The 22387-nt window shown below is 37.8% G+C and overlaps 1 protein-coding gene across 1 annotated transcript in view; it reads right to left on the bottom strand.

The window, feature by feature from the left end:
• Positions 1 to 22387, bottom strand: part of ANK3 (ankyrin 3) — a 596679-nt gene that overhangs the window by 124698 nt on the left and 449594 nt on the right. The window contains exons 11-19 of the mRNA XM_011370216.2: positions 21767 to 21964; positions 19763 to 19861; positions 17101 to 17199; positions 15151 to 15249; positions 12154 to 12351; positions 10507 to 10605; positions 10143 to 10241; positions 4583 to 4780; positions 45 to 143 (exon numbers count right to left, since the gene is read on the bottom strand). Of these exons, the coding sequence (XP_011368518.1) occupies positions 45 to 143; positions 4583 to 4780; positions 10143 to 10241; positions 10507 to 10605; positions 12154 to 12351; positions 15151 to 15249; positions 17101 to 17199; positions 19763 to 19861; positions 21767 to 21964 (1188 nt within the window). The remainder of the gene's footprint in view (positions 1 to 44; positions 144 to 4582; positions 4781 to 10142; positions 10242 to 10506; positions 10606 to 12153; positions 12352 to 15150; positions 15250 to 17100; positions 17200 to 19762; positions 19862 to 21766; positions 21965 to 22387) is intronic.

Consider the following 22387-nt stretch of genomic DNA (forward strand, 5'->3'; position numbering starts at 1 on the left):
GGTCACCAAATGACACTTTGTATAGGCACATCCTATTTGTATACCTTTGTCTGGGCATCCACATGTGCCCCTTGGTTTACGAGGACTTCAGCCACATTTACTCTGTCTTCTTGCGCAGCCAAATGGAGTGGAGTCAGGCCACTCTGCAAAACAATCGAGAGTACAGTCAGGAATATAGTACACACAGGCATGCTTGAGAAACAATAGTACACACAGGCATGCTTGAGAAACAATTTACAAATTCTAGGAGAGCAAGCCTAGAATTTCTATGTTAAAAAATCTATAGAATAAGTTTACATACTAGCACTACAGCAACATTGTTACCTCCACGCTTGATGAAAAATTTCAAACATACTCAAAAGTGGAGGCAATGAACTGAACTCTGGGTACTCATCACAGACTTAGCAGTTATCAAAGTTTTCCTACATTTGTTTCTTCCAACCCTAGTTCCCTTTCGTTTTTTTCTTTGTGTTGTATTTGAAAGCAAATGACAGACATTATACCATTTCTCCCTACATACTTCAGTGTCAGCTTAAAAGAATACTTTTTCCAAAATTATGCAGTTTTAATATGTTGCCAGTGGTACTGGCTTTACCAAAAATGTTAAAATAAAAATAATTTATAAACTGAATATTGATATAAGTTGATGATATTTTCTCCATTAAATATTAATACCCCAAACCTGGTACATATTTTCGGTATGTTGTTTCTGGGTAAGAAAGATGGCCTGTGAAATTTAATGTGAATGCTATATCAGGAGAATTCCCGGGTCATTCAGATGGTGTGTGGTTTTAACGAGACTGAATATTTGAAATTGACTATACCACTGAATATGCAAGCTATATGGTTGTTCTTATGGCCAAGAAAAAAAAAATCACGAAGACTGTGCCCTGGTTTGAAAATCTTTAGTGTTGTATTTTTTTTTTTTAATAAATAATAATTAAGAGAAAGTGACTTGGTGTAAGGGCTTCTAGATTTTTTTCTTTCATCCATTATGAGCACAGAAGTTAATATCTGGAGGTTTTCTGTCTCTGCTCTTTGCATCTGTGCAATGAAAACATCAGCCTGTCCTAGTTTTCAGAGAAAAGAAGTGAATCAAGAGCAGCATCAGAAAGGGTTCAAACTCTCTAGATGCTGCACATTATTTACTTATGGGTTGCTATGCTGTCAAAGAAATTAGAGGCTCAGGAAGAGTAATTTGCTCTTGACTTTTTAATGTTTATAGAATTCTGGAGGAAGCTCGCTCAAACTGAATAAAGGGGAAATATGGAAAGGAGGACTGATGCTTTCACTTAAAATCCAAGAAAAATAAGCCAGGGCCAAAATGGCACCACCCAAACACTGACATAACTGTAGAACAATGTACTAAATTCTACTTTAGAGGAAACAAATATTTTCAGCCATAATATTTTGTGAAAGTATCATGGTCACCTATTCTAAGCTTGAGACTTTTCAGAACTCTAAAGACACTTTGCTGAGTGGCAAAGGTTGATAGTGGGTTCTGGCACATGCCCTACTCTTTTGTGTTCCTCATCTATGTGCATGGATGCTGTGCGTTATCCATTCCACCTGTGACAGAGCATTTCCAACCTTCTCAGGCTTCCTTCTCCCCCATCTCACAAAGGGCCTCACTGTTACATTTATGTTCACACCTGCTCTATGAAGAGCATCACAATCCTGCATTTAAACTGTTTTCATGTAGGTCTTCCTCATACCACTGTGAGCTTGTTGAGGCAAATATTGTATGTTTAATCTCTATATAACCAGTGTCTAGTATCTAGCTTTTAATTCATCTGCCAATTGATTAAATCAGAAGGAAAAAACAAATATATTTTAGGTAAAACAATAAATAAATAAAATTTTATTTTATATTCATAATTTTAGTTAAAGTTTTTTTTAAATAAAGTAATGGTTAAAACAGCGTTTTTGAATTCAGAAGTTATCTGTTAAATGGTTTTGACCATCGTTCATTTTAAAAATGGCATATTTGGAATATAGATAATACCACCAACTCAGAATAGCAACAGCTCTGTTTAATATAGTCTGTCCATTTAACAAAGAAACCTAGCTGCTTGTGGTCTGCAAACCCAAGTGAGAAAACAACAACATCAAAAGCAAAATCAAAGCCAATCGGACACTAGCAGTGACAGGTTGATCTTTTTCTTAAAAGTACTGCTGATTACCAGCAAGACAAGACATAAGTGAAAACAGCAGAGTATTTAACAAGTTTTCACGAAAGGTAAATTTTTCTTTTAATATTTATTTTTTAGCAAGGAAAAAAGTCTAGTGTTAAGTGGAAAGGTGGGAAAGAAGTGGAGGATGGTAACTAATGTTTAAAACTCCGGCAGCTCAGGAAAAACTGTCGGAGTTTCTTATTGAATAATAAAGTACTGCTGGTAATCTGTTTTAACACCGAGGCTTATTTAATACTTTATACAGAAAATGACAGCTGAGAAAGGAAGCAAAGATTTACAAACGCCCTTGTACTAAAGTTTCCAGGTGCTGTGAAGTTTTGATAGTTCTTTAGGTACCACGTGCTAATGGCAAGCCGGCTGATTGGCTCTTTAAAATATCCTTGGAACTATCTCTGCTTACATATATATTCAGAAAGGTGGCTGAAAATTTCCAGGTTTCTTTGGTTTACCATGTATGTCTTTTGGTTTCAGAATTACCTCGTTAATGTCCAGTCCACTACAGCAAACATGGACAAATTCTTTCTAAAGTATTTCAACCTAAAAATATTCCATGATTTAAAGGTGAATTCAAGATCGGATATATATTGTAACTACTTGACTGGAGGATTTGATAGAAAAGAAAAAAGTCAGTCACATTGTACTTTGGTATCAAACCTACTGAAAATGTTAACTTGTTAACCAATTGTTGAGGTCTAATTGTCTCTGGGAGCATTAACGAGACACTATTCTGGGCTCACAAGAGAAAATACACTCTAGTAGATGCCAGAATGTGCTTCAATTTGAGAAGGGCGGGTTCTCTATCTCATTTAGATAAGTTGAATTTTGCAGCAAACTATTATAATGCTGGTTTATATATTGGTATATGAAACTCAGGAAGTTCAAAAGCTCAAACAAATTCTGATTATAATGATTATCTGAAATTGCTTTGTGATTCCCATTAATGCTGAGACATGCATTCCTGAAGGAAACGTTTAAAAAGGAAGATATGAGAAAATCAAATTGGTACATCAGAAAAAAATGACAGATGTGTTTGCTCTGTAATGATCAAAAAGATTTTGAAGATATTAACACTGGAAAAAAAGAAAAAGGTTTCCCTGGTCTTTTGGTCTATAGAATTTGTTAAATTACAACTTTAGGGATTCAGATTAGCATAGAATAATCTTTTCTCCCCAAATTGTGCAAAGTCCAAAATTAATACAACTATTTTTTTTCTACTTAGAATAAGGTGCTGAATGGTATCTAGTTAATCCTCATGACATCTCTGTGAAGTAAATATTGTCTTTATTTACTAGAGGATGAAACTGAAGCTCAGAGAGCTCACATAACCTGCCCAAATTACACATCGAGGAAGAGTCAGCTTTAGGATTCATTACCCTCTGTGATTCTAAAACACAGGTCACATATGTTAAAAATAATTAAATTACTTGTTATCTGTCACTATAAAACTATTCCTGTGTTGAAACTCTAGCATGAGCCACAGTTGAGAAATGCCATAGCTGTGCCAGCAGTAGTTGGTAGAGGAGAAGCTAAATGCTGGGGAGTTTGGATGTCAAGAATGTGGGGCATTCTTGCAGGGTTTTGTGTTATCTGAAGACTCAGAAACATCTGTCCCATGTTTTCGGCAGATCTCAGACTCAAGTATTAAGAAGCAGTGAGCGAACCCTAATTCTCTAATACAGGCAATGATACTGCAGTATACACAGTAACATCATCTCTTTGGTCAATTGTGGGCTGGATTTTCACTTTGCTTCACAAAGCTCTGGTACTTTCTTCGCTAACAATAGGAATGTCACATGAGGACAGGGGAGTTTGAAGAATTTTGGGAAGTCTTTACAAATTCCTTGGAACTGCCAGTTTACATACAAAGACTAGACATATAAGCTAACAACCTTTCCAATCTACTGAATAAAATAGCTACTCTAAATTTCTGTTATTAAAATGAACTCTGGGAAGGCAGAGTTCATTTTCTAGTTTCTTTTTTAACTTAGGACTTAAATTGGGATAAGCAAGGAGTAGGCACCCCAAAAATGTTTGTGGAATGAATCAACAGTCTACAATTTATAACTTCTTACTTGCTACATTCTGGTGAGGTAACAACATTGCTCTTTGAATTAACATTATAACAAAACTTCATGTTTGTAGAAAAACTTTGTGAACTTCCTTTTTATGACTATATGCTTCTCAGTTGTACTGACCTATATTCTCATTGTTTAAACGGATTGCTTCCAAGTTATTGCCATGATAAATAACACGTTGGTAAACATCTTCTTGCAATATTACACTTTGCACATTCTATCTGACCCAAACTTTTCATGACTACCTGGTGACCTTTCTGAGAGGTGGAATTTTGTTGTGTTGTCTGCTTTGTAGAGAAAGAAAAAGGTTACCTTATTGCTCAGGTTCACGTTGGCATTTCTGCTGAGGAGTAGTGACACCATGTCCACATGTCCTTCCTGAGCTGCAAGATGGACAGAAGCAATTCCTTGCCGGGTAACTGCATTTGCATCAGCACCATATTCCAGCAGAGTTGTCGCTATGTCCATCTGGTTCTTTTTGGCAGCGATGTGCAGTGGTGTATAACCATTCTGTCAACATGAATTACTTAGTCAAATGTCCAGTAACAAGATAAAAATGTGTGCAGTGCATTTTCAAATAGCGGGCCTCCTTTTCCAGTGATTTTTTTTTTTTTTTTGATGGTTGACTTTTGATTAAGTAAGCAAACACTGGTAAATCAAGCAGTGCCAGTAGTGTGGTGCCTTCACGTCCCCACACCTAACTAGGGAAAAACAGAATACTTATAAATGGTTTAATGAAAGAGAGTCAGAGTACCATCGATTTTACGAAAGGACTATAGAGCTTTCTCTTATAGGTAATTATGTTAGTAGGTGCCCAATAATTATTTGTTTCATTTAAATTGGGGATGAGATAAAAACTTGGAAACAACAAACAATACGGTACCACTGAGGCATGTGACATTCCTATTGTTAGAGCCATTAACCACTTGAAAAGCCCTTTGATGGCCATCTATGGCTTACAAATGGAAATTTTTAATTTTCATGGTAATCAAGATGCTATAATCTACCCCTATTTGCCCCTCTGATTGACTATGTCACAAAACTCCAGTCTCTATGCTGTGCTTCAGCTGTACTCATTCCCAAGACAACATACAACTCATGTTTCGGCCTTGCCTACTCTATCAAGAATGCTTTCTTCCAACGTGCCCTCTGGGCCAGCATCTGTCAAATGAAGATTTAGCTCAAAGGTTATACCTTCGTGAAGTCTTTTACTTCCCCGCTTCTACATCTGTTCCCCTATTTACTGACTCCAAAGTATTGGAGATATTTAGTGGCTATATTAGATATTTAGTAATGTTTATTATTATTTTTGTTTATTCATATACCTCCTCATACTAAAATACAAATTTAAGGAAGGCATGTATTATGTTGTATTTGTCTTTGTATCTACAATATCTCCCAATGACTAGAGAATCCTGGGAATTTAAGTCAAGCTTACTAGAGCTTTCATATCCCTCTCTTGTCTGACCCTTCCTTAATGCTAGAGGTAGCCAAAATTCCTTTGACAAATTATTAATTAGCTGTGCCTCAGGAGCCTTCAGAGTCCTTTGCCTTGAGAAAGAAAGGTTCCCTGCCTTAGGGGACCTGGTCCTGGCTCATGGCCATTTAACAGAAATGCATGATTACACTCTGACATGGACATGAATCTGACTATATAAAACATGTCAATAAAAAGTAGACTAACTTTTTACATATATATAAGAAAATTTAGAGAAAAAAAAGAGAATCCAAGGATTTTATATTTGAGAACATGATCCAAATCCAGACAATGGATCATTCACAATCTTTCCAAGCCACATGGATGCATCAGAAACAACATAGAAGGCAGTTAGGCTGCTGCCCCACTGATTGGCCAGCTTATTGCAGTTAACACTGATACTTGTCACTAGCATTTCTTACTCGATAAACACTCTGTCTATAACTGACTGTAGAAAAGGACTTAACTTGTTGAGTACCAACCCATGAAAGTGGAGATGCCACTTCCAGACTCTTCTGAAAGCAGCCTCTACCAAACGAGATGAACCGGGGTAGAAGATTTTTATCCTTATTTTTAGTTTTGACCTGTTGCCATCTGGAAACCCCAGCTGACCTGGGAAGCATCTGGCCCTGTGCTGACACACCCATCAGAGACCACCTTCAGAAACAAGACCTTTGGACTGAGCCCAACTCTACCCTGGGTGGGAGAAAGGGGTGAGCTGTTTTACCACCATCCCTACCCCTGCATAAAAAGGAAAATTCACAAAGCAATGCTAAAATAAGAAATCTGATTAGTTAACAAATCTAATACTAGCTAATTAGAGTAATAAAGGCAAGATAAAGTCAGAGTTTAGCTTCTTATCATGCATCTTATTTTTGTTTCTGTTGCTTTTGCTACCAATATAACCTGAAAGTTGGTCACTTCTCAAACCTACAGGCAGACTGGTATCCTCTTAGATGTAACAATCTTCTCTAATTACTTCTAATTCCATGAAAAGATCCTAGGGTCTACAAAACGATATCAAGAGAAGCTGTAATGTCTCTAATGCATGCCAATTCCAACAAGTTACTTGTTATCACTAACGAGTTTACTCTAGCTCCCTAACCGGAGATACAAAAGGCAAAAAACAAGGGGGAAACAAATCACGGTATTATTTTAGAATGGAAAGTTAATCTCAGAAAGACTTAGAAATATTTCAAATAATAAACAAATAGTTCATCTTGAGACCTATAATGAAATTTTCTAAAGTTCCTTACTTATTTCTAATTTCTGGAAAATAAAATGATTACTTGCCACATTAAAGGAGAAAGATGCATTTATGATAAGAGAAATCAAATAGTGATAGATTCAACTGTAGAATTATCTTAATATTTTTCCTCCTGATATAGAGGACAGGTACTTTGTCCAAAGTGCCAAGATGAAAACAAAAGCAAATGTAATTTTAAATTATCAAAAATAATGTATTTATACCATACTTTATATTTTTTCTAAGAACTTTCACAATCTCAACTGATCCATATCAATAGATATATTGCACATTTTATGGAAGACAAATAAGGCTCACTATCACTTCCACAGTTAGTGCCCAGGTTATACATGAACTCAACACAATCCTCTTTCCAGCACGGTATCTGCCTCAGGAAACAGATCAGGTTAAAATGGATTACAGAAGCCCCCATTACCTAAAATCACATCATATTTCTAGGACATGTATAAGAAAGTAGGTTGGCAAGAGAAGAAAGGGTAAGAAAAAAACATCGTATTCTCTAAGAACCAAAAATGAGAATTAAGGAAGAGTTAATACTGAGGGCACCGTGGTTATATACATATGCTAATCATGCCCAGTTGAGCCCTTATTCCTCATTTCTCACCACTGCCAGAATTCAGAAATGCCTGAGCTCCTTGGAGTAAAGGAGGCTACATGCCAACTCTCTATCTATTCTCTCTCCTTCTTTAATAAATGAAACTTTGGCATTGTGCCCAGATGAAAAACTACATTTCCCAGCTTCCCTTGCAGAAAGAAGAGGCCAATGAGATGTAACAAGAGATGGCAGGTGAAGCTTTCAGAAATACCCTATTGGCTGACTTTCTTTCTTGCCTGTTGCTTCAAAAGGAATCTGAACTGCCTACCTCCTGGCTGTATATGAGATGAGAAAACTAGAGGCTCATCAGTTTAAACCACCGTAGCCAGCTCTTTTTTTCTAGCAGATGAAGCCAATTCCTAATAAAAGTGCCTGTGCTCAGGATCAAAGTCTATAAAAAGCTCCTGACCAGGATCCCTGCCACAGAAAGGAGGCATCGTTGGACAAGTGGAAGAAATGGCACAACTGAGGCTCTTATGGAGGCAATTTTGTGCTATGGGAATGAGAATTAATGTCCTATTAAAAAAGGTTGTGTTCGACAGACTGTAAAAAATATGCCTTAGGACATAGGGCAGTTATAAGGAATTAGTTCAAGAACTGCTTGTCGAAGATGGTTTATAGATACAAAGCCAGGAATACAAAGTCTTGTTCTACGAATATAAAATTAGAAAAGTCTACTACAAATACATCAACTATTGACCTGTTTAAGAGTTATTTGAGGATGAAAAAGTGGACTGGATTCCTTTTGTTGTATTTGTTATTTTATAACTCTTGTTAATTTTAAACTGCTTGTCACTAGTTATGTCAAAATTATTCTTCTCATGTGAGAAATAAATAGTTCATTTATTAATTATTTATCGGTTGTCTACCAACAACCTGGGGTTATTTATAAGAAAAATGGCCCAGGCTCAAAGGGATATTAAAATAAACTGGAACGAAATGGACAAGCATTAAATTTCATTAAAAATTTGTTGTCATTTGTAAAATTGTGGTAAAATATACATAACATAAAACTTACCATTTAATTATTTTTTAACATAAAGTAAATTCACATTGTTCTCCAACCAATAGCAGCATCCAGCTCCAAAATGAAACTGTATCCATTAAACACTAACTCCCCATTTCCTCCTCCCCTCAGCCCCTGGTATGTAGTATTCTACTTTCTGTCTCTATATAAGTGACATCACACAATATTTGTCCTTTTGTGTGATTGGTTTATTTCATTTAGCATGTCTTTGAGGTTCATCCATGTTGTAGCATGTGTCAGAATTTCCTTCCTTCCTAAGGCTGAAAAACATTCCTTTGTATGAATAATCTACATTTTGTTTATACAGTTACCCTTTAAAGGATACTTGGGTTGCTCCCACCTTTTGGCTATTGTGAATAATGCTGCTAGTCTTTTTTTTTTTAAGATAGTTTTCTCAAAAATCAAGGTATGGCTATGGCTTTTTGTTAGAAAGAATATTTGTCAGGATCAGAAATTAGTGTGGGTGGGGGAGCATCATTTAGATGAAAACACAAATTTGGGTGCTTGATTTTGAATTATAGATTTCACTTGGTAGAATTCTGGGAAGGATAGGGCAGCAGATATTTGAGAAATACAGAAAAAGAGGTTCTCAGAAATACCTGTCGAAGATAACATAGTCTCTAAATGGAGAAGGTATCTAAAACTTGCTCTCCTTAAGTAGCCAAAGTAGTATAGAACAGATGAAGTTCATTGATCTGTGTGCACAAGAGGTCTGACCTAAACACTAAAGGAGAGTACTGTAGCTGCCCCAAAATGAAAGAGTAAAACAAAGATAGAAAAAGCATTAGGGATGCATCGACCAATAGTATTTAATAAAAGAACCAGACAGCATTTAAATTGTGGATTGTATCATTCCTTTGTTCTTTGATCATAGCCATGTGCTCAACAACAGATAACTTACTAAACCAACAGCACTCTATTAACCTATTTTTCAATACACTCTTTATGATTCGTCTCTCAAATAAGGACACCAGAGTAATAAGAGAGTCCCATACTCTCTTATTACTGCATGTCTTTTCTGAGAAACCTAGGTTGTCTACTGGTCAAAAATGCCTTAACAATAATAATACTCTCCTTAGCAATAATAAAAGTACATAAGTATAACCTCCCAACTTATTTTATTAAACAAATAACTCAAAGGCAATGTTTTATGGTAGGGGCAAATGTAACACATTTTATAACTTTGACAGATCAGAACTTTCTTATGCCCTCAAGCTATGCTTATGTTTTGAATCTGGTCTAAAGAGTACTTTAACTTTGTTTCTTCCCCAGGCTCTAGGATGTTCTAGATTTTCAAGGAAAATCAACTGACAAATATTTATTGAGCATCTACCACATGAGCTGACTAAAGAGCTGAAGGCACCGATTTTCTAAGGCTTGTATCTCTGTGATTTTTAAGTGGTGCCTAAATTAGAAGGGGGCTAGGGATGATGCAAAAGTAGAAATGCGTATAGAGACTGATGGACACTGCCTGTCAGCGTCCTCACGCTGTCGAATTACAGGTACCTTTGCAGCCGCATGAGGTGAGGCTCCTTGGTCCAAAAGCAGAAGGGCCACTTTCTGATTATCATAATGTGCAGCTACATGCAGTGGAGTTAGCCCGCTCTGAAAACACGTGCAGAAACAACAACCAGTGTCAAAAGTGTCTTAACATTAGAGGCTTAGATTTACGAGATGTGATTAGATTGGATACAACACAAAGTATAATTTACATTCTAGTTTCCGCAATACTTGGACCCAGCATCCTTTTTAATGAGGTGTTCTTCATCCTATAAGACTTAATTATGGTTCAGTTATAATTTAGGTGGCTGTTGGTGAATATTAGCAAGTGCTTGTTTTATTATCGTAAAAGTGGCCAATGACCTCATACCTTCCCAGAAGCATCTGGAGATGCACTTTTCTGTAGCAGGAGATTGGCTACTTCAAGCTTCCCATATTTTGCTGCCACATGAAGGGGAGTAAATCCTTTCTGAAAAAAAGAAACATAAAAATAATGAAAAATAGAAATGACATAAAGGCATTGTTTTTTTTGGAACTCATGAATTATTCTAGTGATGAAGAACAGGTTAAGCCTGCATTGAAGGACCACGACTGGTAGATAACAGTTAAGGAGTCCCCTTACCAACAAGAAAGAGCAGGATATTTCATCTTTCTCCCTCTGCTGACTGAGCCACAACATACCACTAATTCTGGGACTAATTAGGTATCTGCCCAGGATGAAGTTGGAGATCTGTATCTAGAGCTTATTCTAATGCCATCTTGGGATTTCACATTGTGAGAGGAATAGGTTCCAGAGTCTCAGGTGCGATTCTGATTTGGAGGGCTTGGAAAAATCCAGGGCAGGTCTGGACCTCCCATAATCTCAGCCTTTCTCTTCCCTTTTTGCCATTTCTGTGTGCATACACATATCTTTATGTTTGTTCCAGTCTTCAGGACTAGGAGTCAGAGATTCTTGCACCTTAGCCACCACACAGGGGAAATGAATAATAACACACGGTTCTAGCCCCAAAAAACATGTAGAGTTGGATACTGAGGTTGAGTAGCTAATCTCCCTTGCTTCCAACTCCTACGAGGATCTGGGTATCAAGCAGTCATCAGCACCCACAATTAGAGTGGGTCCCATACATGAGACTGGGACAAGAGGGTCATCAACACATTTGACCTCACGACATTAAAGCCAACGAGAGTTAATGGGCAGATGGCTTGGTAGAAGGGCCAAGGTACTCAAAATACCATCACCCATTACTGTTTAACACATTGAATGAGATCCAAGAACTTATATCTCAAACCTACTGAAGAGCCTAAAGAATCACAGGGGGTGGAGTTTGAGGTAGTCATAATTTTTTTCTGATAGTTTTCCAAGTACGTGTAATTATCCTGTGCATTGATAACACATTAATGCTGCTTCTCTGCATCCAGATAAGAGAGTGCAACACGATTTCTAGCTTTCTAAGACATGCTGGAGGGCAATTCATCTTCCTATTACACTTAATATCATAAGAAAAATGAGCTCTAAATTTTGCATTCTGCAACTGTGCGGAATATTATTACTCTAAGGTATCAGAGTTGAGGTAAAAATCAAACCATAACAAGAACAACAAACAAAAATAACCTAAGAAAAATTAATCTCCTGATTTGAAAGTATTATAAAAGTGTCAATCAACTAAGCTTTGATAATAAAGTAGTTTGTATACATGGCCTCAGCAAGAGGAATCTTTTCGTTGTGTTTTTAAACCACCTTTTAAATCTGTCGAATAGCTTGCAAGAAATATCTGACTCTAGATATCAATGAGTTTTCATTAGAAGATAATGTACTGAGACACTTAAGTCAGACAGCCAGACACACAGACACACACACACCCTAAACTACGCTCCCCATGCTTATGACCATCCTGGGATCTCAAGTATAGATGATGTTATATGGCCTTTGTACCTGCTACCGAGAATAGGTACAAAGGAATTTTAAGGAAGATGTATATTGGGGGACAAAGCAGAATTCCAAGACTACCTTTCATACCTTTGTTGTTATAGATAAAGACGCGCCATGATCCAAAAGGAATGCGGCTACGTCCTCATGCCCTTCTCGGGCTGAAAGGTGGAGTGGGGTGTACCCAGAAGTCGTGGCTGCATTTGGAGACGCTCCTTGCTGCAACAGCTGTTGTACTATATCTGCCTTCCCCAGACGGGCAGAAATGTGGAGTGGGGTTTGGTCATCCTAAATGGCAAGGCAGAAATGCAAGACTGATCAGCTGAGAAAACAATGGTATGGGTGTGAAACATTCAACAAACTGCTTGGTATCAGAGGCCACGTGCAACTCTTTGATTCAATGCTAAAAAGAATCTCAGGGTTCGGAAAGGTGGAGATGGAGGATCCAAGCTCCTTAAATACACTTCTACTAACCTATTAGTATGAAAGTGTGAAAGACAGTTCTATCTATAAATTATCCCCACTACTACCTGCCATACTTTATCAGCTTTTAACCTCTAATGACTCCTTTCGGGGGAGATAAGGAAATGTACCCAGGTAAAACTCTAATACTTGGAGGGATATTATACCTCCATCAGTTATTATGTACTCATATGGAATGAATTATTTTATTGATATTGCCTTCTCACAGTCAAAAGCTGAGGGGGAAGGGCAGTAAGGGGTTGCACAGGAATACCTGCACAACAGCTCCCAGCCAACGGGGCTGATGGGGGATGAAAGCCAGTGTGACCTCTGCTTGCCAAGTCATGCATCGTGGCACAGGCTGTAACTGCCTATAATGGAGGGGCATCTTATTACAATTCACCCAAAGGCATGAGGCACTCACAGAGTCCTGCACCCTGAGGGCCTTATACACAAGTAGGAGGGGCATATATTTCTCATTTGGCAAAAGAGCCCTATGGTGGTCCTCTAGAGAGAAATCTCCTACTGGAATGTGAAAAAATTCAGGTAAATACTTTGGAAGGTAGAGAGAAGAGAGTGCAGCACAGGACACTGCTTTGGAAAGGTAAGTAGGATGAGGGTCAAGGGCAAACCAAGAGGTCAAAAGCAAGGTCAAAACTTCCTACTATGTTATTAGGAGGAAGCACAAGAAGAATTAGAGATGCCCCAAGGAAAAAGGAATACTGAAAATAGAAAATGATAGTTGCCAAAGGAAAATCTCATTAAACTCTACTACTGCCATGACCACTACTAAACATGTACTGAGCACTTACATGTCCCAGGCTCTGTTCTAAGTACTCTACCCCTATTACTTCATTAATCATTACGACCATTCTCTGAATTGCAACTATCGCTACTCTAATTTCTATATGAGGAAACTAGAAAAGGAAATGAGGCCCAGAGGTGTTAATTAACTTGCCTAATGTTACCCAGCTAGTAAATGGTGGACCAAGGTTCACCAAGGTTCAGACAGCCTGGCTGAAGAAGTTAGGCTCTCAACAATGATTCATACTGCCTTGCCTCCTTAACAAATGGATAAATATAAATCTTATCCTTAATTTCAGTTTCTGGGTAGAATCATTCCTTTGACACAATGATTAATATGTTACAACAACACTAAAAAATGTGAGGTTTCTTGTAATCCATTAACCATGCCACTTAACTGATTCAGTGGATCAACTAATATTATCTAGATCGAGGGTCTGAAAATTACAATCCAGGGGCCAAATCCAGTCGCTACCTGTGTTTGTAAATAAAGTTTTATTGGAACACAGTCATGCCCATTTTCTTATGTATTGTCTGTGGCTGCTTTTGCCCTACAACCACAGAGTTGAGCAGCTGTGATAGCATTGGCGCATCCCACAAAGCATAAAATATTATTCGGCCTTTTGCAGAAAAAATTTGCAGACCTTTGTTTCTAGATCCTCTGTAAAGTCCACCAACTGGAGCCACACTACACTAAACAGTAGAGGCTTGTGGTCTGCTGCTTAGAATGTTACAACCTTTGTATCCACCTGCGGATCTTATGCTTACAAAGACTCAGTTGTGTTTATTCCCACAGTAGTACATTTGCTCTAGTTACCTTACTAATTTCTACTATATTTGTACTAATTAATTATACAATTAAACCATATATTAACAGGTAAAACATGAGTATGAAAGGAAAGGCTTTTTTTTTTCCTAAAAATACTAAGTTGAAAGTTTTGGAAAGCCTTGATAGATGTTGATAAAAAAATAATTATGATCTAATTAGATACGGGCGAGATAGCTGAGTACACTGGGAGAAAATTATAAGTCTAGAAATATTCTATATTTATATTGATTCACACATGTTTTCTCTCTACTTAACCCCAAAATAATAACTACAGACCATGTAAATAAATAGCAAATAAATTCGTTTATATATTGTAGGTTAAAATTAAATGTAGGTAAAATTAAGGCATTTTTGTGTACAACTCCTGATCTGAACTGCCATTTTGATAACCAGATCAACTACTCATCCCTAATAGTGACAGGTACTAGGGTTTCTTCCGGAGGCTAAAAACCAGTCAGAGAATGCAGCATTCAAATTTAACCCTCAAGTTCTTTTTCTACGTAAAGGAGGATTCCTGAAGCAACCCTGATCCAAGTCTCAGGGTTTATGGCTTCACAGCTTGTGGAGAAAAAGTAAAAACTTCCTTTTTCCTTTTGTGGCTGCTACGGCTGACATTTAAGTCAACCACGAGAGCTCAATTATGCTTCCAAATCGTGCTTGTTCTGGAAGCTTTGTACCTAAGCCCTTGTCTACAGGGAACACTGCACCAAGCCTAGGGTCGTTCCTATCCGTTCACGACTAGCAATGTGCTGAGGACACAGAGTTCTTTCTGGCACAAAGTGCCTGTTCTATTTAATTCTGTTAAATAACTGAATGGAGAAGTGTGCAGGGAAGAGATTTTCATAATATCACTTGGGCAGAGACTATTCGCTGGAGGTTGGTCACTACTTTAAAAAAAGTGTTCTTAGATGAGAGCATGCATATGTTTAAAGACTTTATTAAGATCAAGTGTTTTTCCCTCAGTAGCAAACACTTTCACGTACTGCACATACCTTAGCTTTGGCTTCTACCTGAGCTCCGTCTTGCACCAGATACCGCACGACTTCGGCTTGCCCAGACCGAGCCGCCATGTGCAGCGCTGTTTCTCCTCTCTGGGGAAAAGAAGTCAGTCGATTAACTGCAGCTCTGAAGGAGAGTGGCATATTTTATTTGCATAAAACTTATAATGTAGGTTTCATTTTAAGTAAAAAGTAGTCTCAATCACTTCCTTATTGACAACTAGGAAAGATAGGAAATAAAATACAAGAGAATTTCACGGGAACCTGATCCATGATGGAAGAACTTTGGTGTAACCCTGGGGAGCCTAGGCATTAGCAGCATCAGAAGTGTTGTTCAATAACCTTTTTGTGGCCTCACTGGCTGTTGAAAGGCCAATGTTCACAGGAGCCAAAAAGGAGGGTAAATGAGTGAAGAGGGCAGGTGGGGCGTGCTCAGGGAGAAGAGCCCCAGCCTTGCCCGAGGGAGGCCGTTCCTTGACATCTGCAGGTTGCTGTGGTAGCTGTGCAAGTTGCCAGCTGTATCACACCACACGTTCATATTTTTCCAAAGCAGAGACTGTCTGGATATTTGTGTACACTTAAATGTTGACCACAAAATCAAAACTGAAAATAAAACAAAACCACAATGCTTCATGGGCAATAGAGACACACCTGAAAGACAGACTTGGCTTGTTGGCTATTTGTTTGTATTCCCTGCTTTATCTCAACAGGTCAGCGTCCCGGTCTTTGGGCATTATCCCAAGGAGTCATTTTCCTTGCCATCAAACTCCTCCCACCTGCCCCTCCATTTCACCAAGAAGATTTATTTCAGATTATCTAATCGTTTATTTAACAAAGAAAAAATGAAAACAATACAGAAGACATGGATAAACAGAAACGTAAAAAGCGTTTTTTTTAATATATTAGATAAAAATCTAATATATTCTCTCACACAAGTGATGCCCATGTAAACACTGCTTTTAGAAATTGAGCTTTGATCCATGGGACACCCACCTCAATGAAAAGGTAAACAAAGATATATTTCACACAAAACATGTTAATGTGTTTACCAGAGAAGTCCCTGAGGATGTAGTTTGCCATATTACCCAGTGTTTTGTATGTGAAGGAAAACATTCTCTCCCTGGTATTAGTACCAGGAAAGACTATATTTCAGCTGAGAAGCTGGTCTGTTTCTACCTTGTGGATGTGCTGATTCTGGCTGCTGGATGACAGAGAGCATTGTTGGAGGTGCAGCCCTCAGGATCAGCATGCAGAACCTCACGGCTGGCCCTTTCTGTGCCACTGTGTTGCTTCTCTTATTTTCTCTTCTTTGGTGCTTATGAGTCCAAATAGTGTTCTTATGCTTGGGGTCTGGTGTGCTAATATTATTATGATGTCATAGTTAAAATACTGTGAAACAATGTTAAATGCCACATACAGATCTAGGGTACTAAGTTACTCCTCTGATATTAACTCTGAAGTGAGTCTCATGGTTCTGCAGAGTGATGTTTAGTGTAGGAAAACAACATTATCTGATAATGAACTGAATTCCATGGGTTTGCTATAACATGGTCAAGCACACCCCAGAGAAATTACTTTGAAGTTACTACAAATCATGATAATGATAGTGTTTGAACCACCTTTTCAACATGCAACACTTAATTATTCTATTGAAAAAAAATTTCCCCTCTATAAAAACTTTATTTTTAAAAGCATAATATCCAGCTTTTACATAGTCCATATGCACTAACGATTAGTAACCAGCTAGTGTTTGAATGAATCTTGCCTTTGAAGTAAAAGAAACCACAGTTATTTTCAAATTCTTTTCTTTTACGTAGTCAAATTAAAAAATGGGAAATAAATATTGTAATTAACTTACTTAAAACCAAAAAAAGTAGACAAGAGCAATTTTGTCAGTTTCTTAAATACTCACAACTGGACCTTCTCTGCTGAAAGGGTACTCACCACGTTGGTGGTGTTCGGTGAAGCTCCATGATGCATTAGCTGGGATACGATACTTACATGCCCCATAAAGGCAGCAACATGGATTGGGGTAAGGCCCGACTGCGGGGGAAAGAGGGAAACGCTGGTTTGTCAGCTCATACAAAAAAAAGGTTTTGCCTCCTTACCTATCTGCCACCCATCTATCCATTTTAAGATGACCGGTTTATTGATTAGATCGGAAGACATCTAGACATTCACCACTACGTCACAGATTCTATAAGGCAAATATATCAATACATAATCATTATTTCCCTAAAGGAAGCTCAGCGATTATGAAAAGCCTATGTCATATCCATTAAAAAAATTTCTTTCACGTATTTTATATAGATCTATGAAAAACATTTAGAGAAAAATAACTTGAAGTTTTTTTTCCCTTTGCTATTAAAACTTCCTTATCTTTATGACTATGTGTGTGTGCATGTGTGTGTGTGTGGGGGGGGTACATGTGATTAAATACACATAAGTAAAAAGTTGACTTTTATTTCAAATCCTATTGTGGTTTTCAAAAAGAATTCCCATGCATGCAGAATAAATTGATTATATGATACATGATACATGAATCATGATACATGATTATATGATAAATTGATTATATGATACATGAAAGAACACTAAGCCATCCTTCTAATAAATGAGCGAACTACCATTCACAGTTTCAATTATTTTTTTAATTTATGATTATCAATTAAGGTTATATAATTAAGGCACTTATAATGGTCACTAGACTAGACCTAAATATTTATGTTTGCTTCAAATTCTACAAACATGCCCCCATAACCCTTGTGCTTTTTATATAAAATTATTCCATTTTAAATTTTTTCAGAATTTAATTCTACTACAACACAAATATCATAATTTGGTTAAATTATTTAAGGCTAGAAAAGCTAATCTGATTTTTTTAAAAAAAAAAAAGAGAGGAGACAACTAATCTCAACAGAAATTTGAAAAATGTCAAAAAAAAAAAGAGAAAAGAATTCTATACAATAAAAGGGCGGTAAAAGACAGAAGAGGAAAAATTATGGCTGCCCAGACTTCAGTGAGAAATGAGGGAAACGGGGAAAAGAATTTTGTTACAAGTGGAGCCTTTTTTCCATCAGCAGAGGGAGTCATCAGAACGTGTGCAAGGCCGAGCCCTCGCCCCTTCACAGCTCTTTGGGAGCATAGGGCTGGCACAGGAAACTTCTCACTCGCTGACGTCCCTGAACACTCATTCTAACATCGGTCAAAAATCTATTTCTATTTCAGAGCCCATTCTAATCTTTACATTGAAAATGAACTTGTCTTATAATTAAAACAACAGGATGCCTATCATGAAGCCATAAGACTGATAAAAGGGTAAAACAGTATTAATACTTTAAACCATTTAATATTTTTAAAATTATGAGTGTTATAAATCAAGGGAGATTTTTCATTTGCAGATAAGGGACTGAGGTAAAGCAATAATCACTAGACTATATCTAAATTTTTATGTTTGCTTCAAAGCCTATGTCGATTGATGTATTCAACAAACCTTTACTGGATGATCTATTATGGGGCGGGTGTTGTGGATATATAAAACACCAGTCAGACTCAGGCCTGCCTTGAAGGAGCCTGCAGTTTCCAGGGGGCAAAGGGATAGCTGAGTCATAAGTAAACCAGCTGGAAAAGTGCTTTGATGGAAATATTCACAGGAAGAGGTGATAGATAGTTCCAGGGAGAAGCTCCTAGACCAGGCCAGAAGGTGAGGGGAGGTTTCCTAGAGAAGGTGACCCCAGATCTGGTCCTGAAGGATATGCAGGATTAGCCTTGCAAAGGGGGTGTGACACATGGAAGGTTCAGAGATACGGAGGTGAGCAAAAGGGTGTCCAGTTTAGGCAACTGACAATGGCTAGAATCCACGGAGACCAGTGTGCTGGGGCGGCTGGGGGATGGCATGAGTCTGGGGGGTAGATGTCAAGCTTGCTTTGCTGTGTTGAAGGTTCAGCCTTGATCCTCATGGATCCTTTCTCTGAGTCCTGTGTCGGTTTGTACAAAAGAAACACAGGGCTACTTCTTTACTAACTTCAGCAACTTTGTGTTTCATTAGCTCTGAGTTTTTATAGAGAATAGTCCTCAGTTTACAAACACACAGAGGTTATGTTCTGCAGGGTTTCTCAATCTTGGCACACTTGGCATTTTCAGCTAGATAATTCTTTGACGTAGGAGGTGGGACATTGTAAAATGTTTAGTAGCATCTTGGGCCTCTACCCACTAGATGCCAGCAGCATCAGCTAATGCTGACAACAAAAAAAAACACCACAAAACACCAAAAAACACATGAGGGGCAAAAAAATCACCACTAGAGAAGAAGCAGCATAGGATTTCATATAAATTATGCTTTCAGTGATGGTGCCACTCACAGTTGAGCATGAAGCCTGTGTTTTGGGTTATGCTTCGAGTCATGGAGATGTGTCTGCACTAACCCTCCCACACTCCTGTCTGCTCTCCTCAGGACTGGCAGCCCCTTGGGGGAAAGGCTCAGAGAGGAGTCTGGGGCAATCGTGCACAGCAAAGCTAGCTGGTCGTTGGGGATGACACTGGGACTCTGGCTGTCGAGGCTGTACTTTAAGAACCTGGAAAATCCCAGAAATCCTACTACGCTCACCTCGGTTACAGCTTGGATGGATGCACCGTGTTTCAGAAGGAGTTCCATTACTTTAATTCGATTCTTCTTGCAGGCAATATGAAGAGGGGTAAAGCCATTCTGCAAGCAACAAAGACACATTTCTACTTGACTACTTTACATCAAAATCCAGTTCTATACTGTGTGGTAAAATATTGTTCTATATTTTATTGTTTATTTTATTGTTTATTTTATTGTTTATTTATTGTTCTGCTAAAGTGATGTTCTATAAAGATTTAGAAATAAACAGAAACAACAGGGGCTAAACAGAACATAGATTCTTTTTTGGAAGCACAAGTGGTTTAGCTGGCCCTAGGAACCCAAGGTGCACTGGCAATCATGAACAGAAAGTGAATTTTTTTGTCACAGTCTCCCAGGAGCTAAGGCAGAATGGTCATACTATTTGTTTAGATTATTTTATTTTGGAATTCACTCTTCCGAATACTATATATCCCTCCTCTACCTCATTTCAAATGCAGACTAAAAGCAACTGGCCCAGACACTTGTCCACAAAGCTAAAACTTCACCAATGCCTATTCTGACTGTTCTGTTACATTTCAGGGCAACTACAAGACCAGTTCTAGAATGTTTTCATTCCTTTCAGCTTTAAGATTCAAGTAGGTGCTTATTCCAAGGAAGCAGAAAGTTAAACAACCCGACATTATTTGGATCATTTGTTTTAATATTTAATCTAATAAAAACCTCTGCTTTTTAATAAATTACCTACCAAATTGTACTGCCTGATAACTGAGACCAAAGAGCATATTTTAGTTGCCATAGAGAACTATAAAATATCAGGGTCCACTATAAGCGCTTAGGTCGAAGTCACTGCAAGTGCTTCCATGGATGTTCTGAGACCATTTACCTGGCCACAGTCCATCCCAGGATGACTGGCTACAACCTTCATATGTTGTAAAATCTTCAGAGCCAGAGGAAAATGAGAGTGAGAGCCCACACCCTGTTTTTAAGGCTGTTTTTCTTATATGGAAAAATGAGTCATGGCTGCTAATTTCATTTTGTCCTGTCTCAGAATTCAAAGACATGTTTGACATACTGGGCAAGTCAAAAGCTCTTAAAATGCTGCTCTGATAAAAACTTTTAGAATTACTATGGCCATGAAGCTGCCTGGGGCTCGAGAGCTCCTCTTTCTTCATTCTTTTCTGCCCACTGGGAACTTCCGAGTCGGCAGAGCACCAGAGGTGTGTGGATCCGTTCAGTCAGGGTGCCCACACCAGCTGGAAAGGGGCACAGACCCCTCCTCAAGTGGTTGATTGGATGACAGCCTTTACCTCAAAACTACTGGTAAACTCAAGTGTTTGCCCTGAAAGTTGGTGACCTATGTTTTCCCAAACATGGGTGCTTCTTCCGAACTAAATTTAAACAGCTTACTAAATTGAGACTGTTAATTTTTCCAGGACAACAAATGGAATCTTGCTGAGAAAACCAAACTATACTACAGAGCTAAGGGTTAAAAAAGCAAATCATTTTTAGGAGTTAAGACTACACATGAGATCAAAATTTTGATCTGTACCAGTAAGCAATAGTTCATTAACTTACATGGTTAACAGAAAATTTTAGCTCACAAATTCCTAGACCTCTTATGTTTAAGTTTTTTGATCACTTTTGCCTCATGTTTTTAGATCTCAGAAAAAACTTAATTCACAAAATTGTAACTTTACCTACAGTAATATCAGATTGACCACTTCAGTCTTTTTATACTTGTATAGTCTTTGAGTTTCATTTGTATAAGAGAATCACTATTGTAACTATGAAGAGGTTAATATTTTAACCCTATTAGCCTTGTTCATGTCAGAAATAGAAGGTTTTATAGATTTCCCAGAAGGATACTTGAAAAAGTAGGTGAAAAGTACACTTTATGTATTTGGATGTTCCATTTGTACCTCCTCAAAAGCAATCCCTTCACATACAGAGATGGTGTGTTGTCAGCAGGACAATGGAGGCTGGATTGTTGACAGAGCCACTCACCAGGGCTTTGGCATTGGGGTTGGCTTTCTTGTCCAAGAGAACCTTGGCGACTTTGTAATGGCCACAGTGGGCAGCCACATGTAGGGCAGTCAGATAGTCATTGGTGACATCATCCACGGGCACGTTATGCTGGAGGAGAAGCTGGACACAGTTTAAGTGATCCCCTTGTGTGGCCATGTGCAATGGAGATAATCCATTCTGGAACATACGAGAAAATCAGAGTTTGTTGTTTTAGCTTTTAAACATAAATGTGCCAATCACAAAATATGAAACAAATGAAAACCTAGTTTTTCACATGGAAATACCTTCTATTTTTAAAAGGTTTTGACAACTGTTTTGAACTATAGCTACCTTAAAAATGAGTCTTCTCACTTCTTATATTAACAGAGAATAAATTTTCCAAGGTAATTTTTGTTTATATTTAACAATAGTGTGGATTGCACTAGGTGCATTATTTATTGCATTCCTAGTGAACTAGAATTCTTGATATTTAAGACTAAAAAGGATAAAACAAAAGCAGGGGCAGATTGATGTTCATCACTGGTTTTTATTTTGTCCTTACAAGTCACTAATACTTGACACTGAATTCTACACTATTCAATTAATATAGAGGGTCTGATC

The sequence above is a fragment of the Pteropus vampyrus genome, unplaced genomic scaffold, assembly GCF_000151845.1.
Source record: "Pteropus vampyrus isolate Shadow unplaced genomic scaffold, Pvam_2.0 Scaffold165, whole genome shotgun sequence".
NCBI classification, from domain to species: domain Eukaryota; kingdom Metazoa; phylum Chordata; class Mammalia; order Chiroptera; family Pteropodidae; genus Pteropus; species Pteropus vampyrus.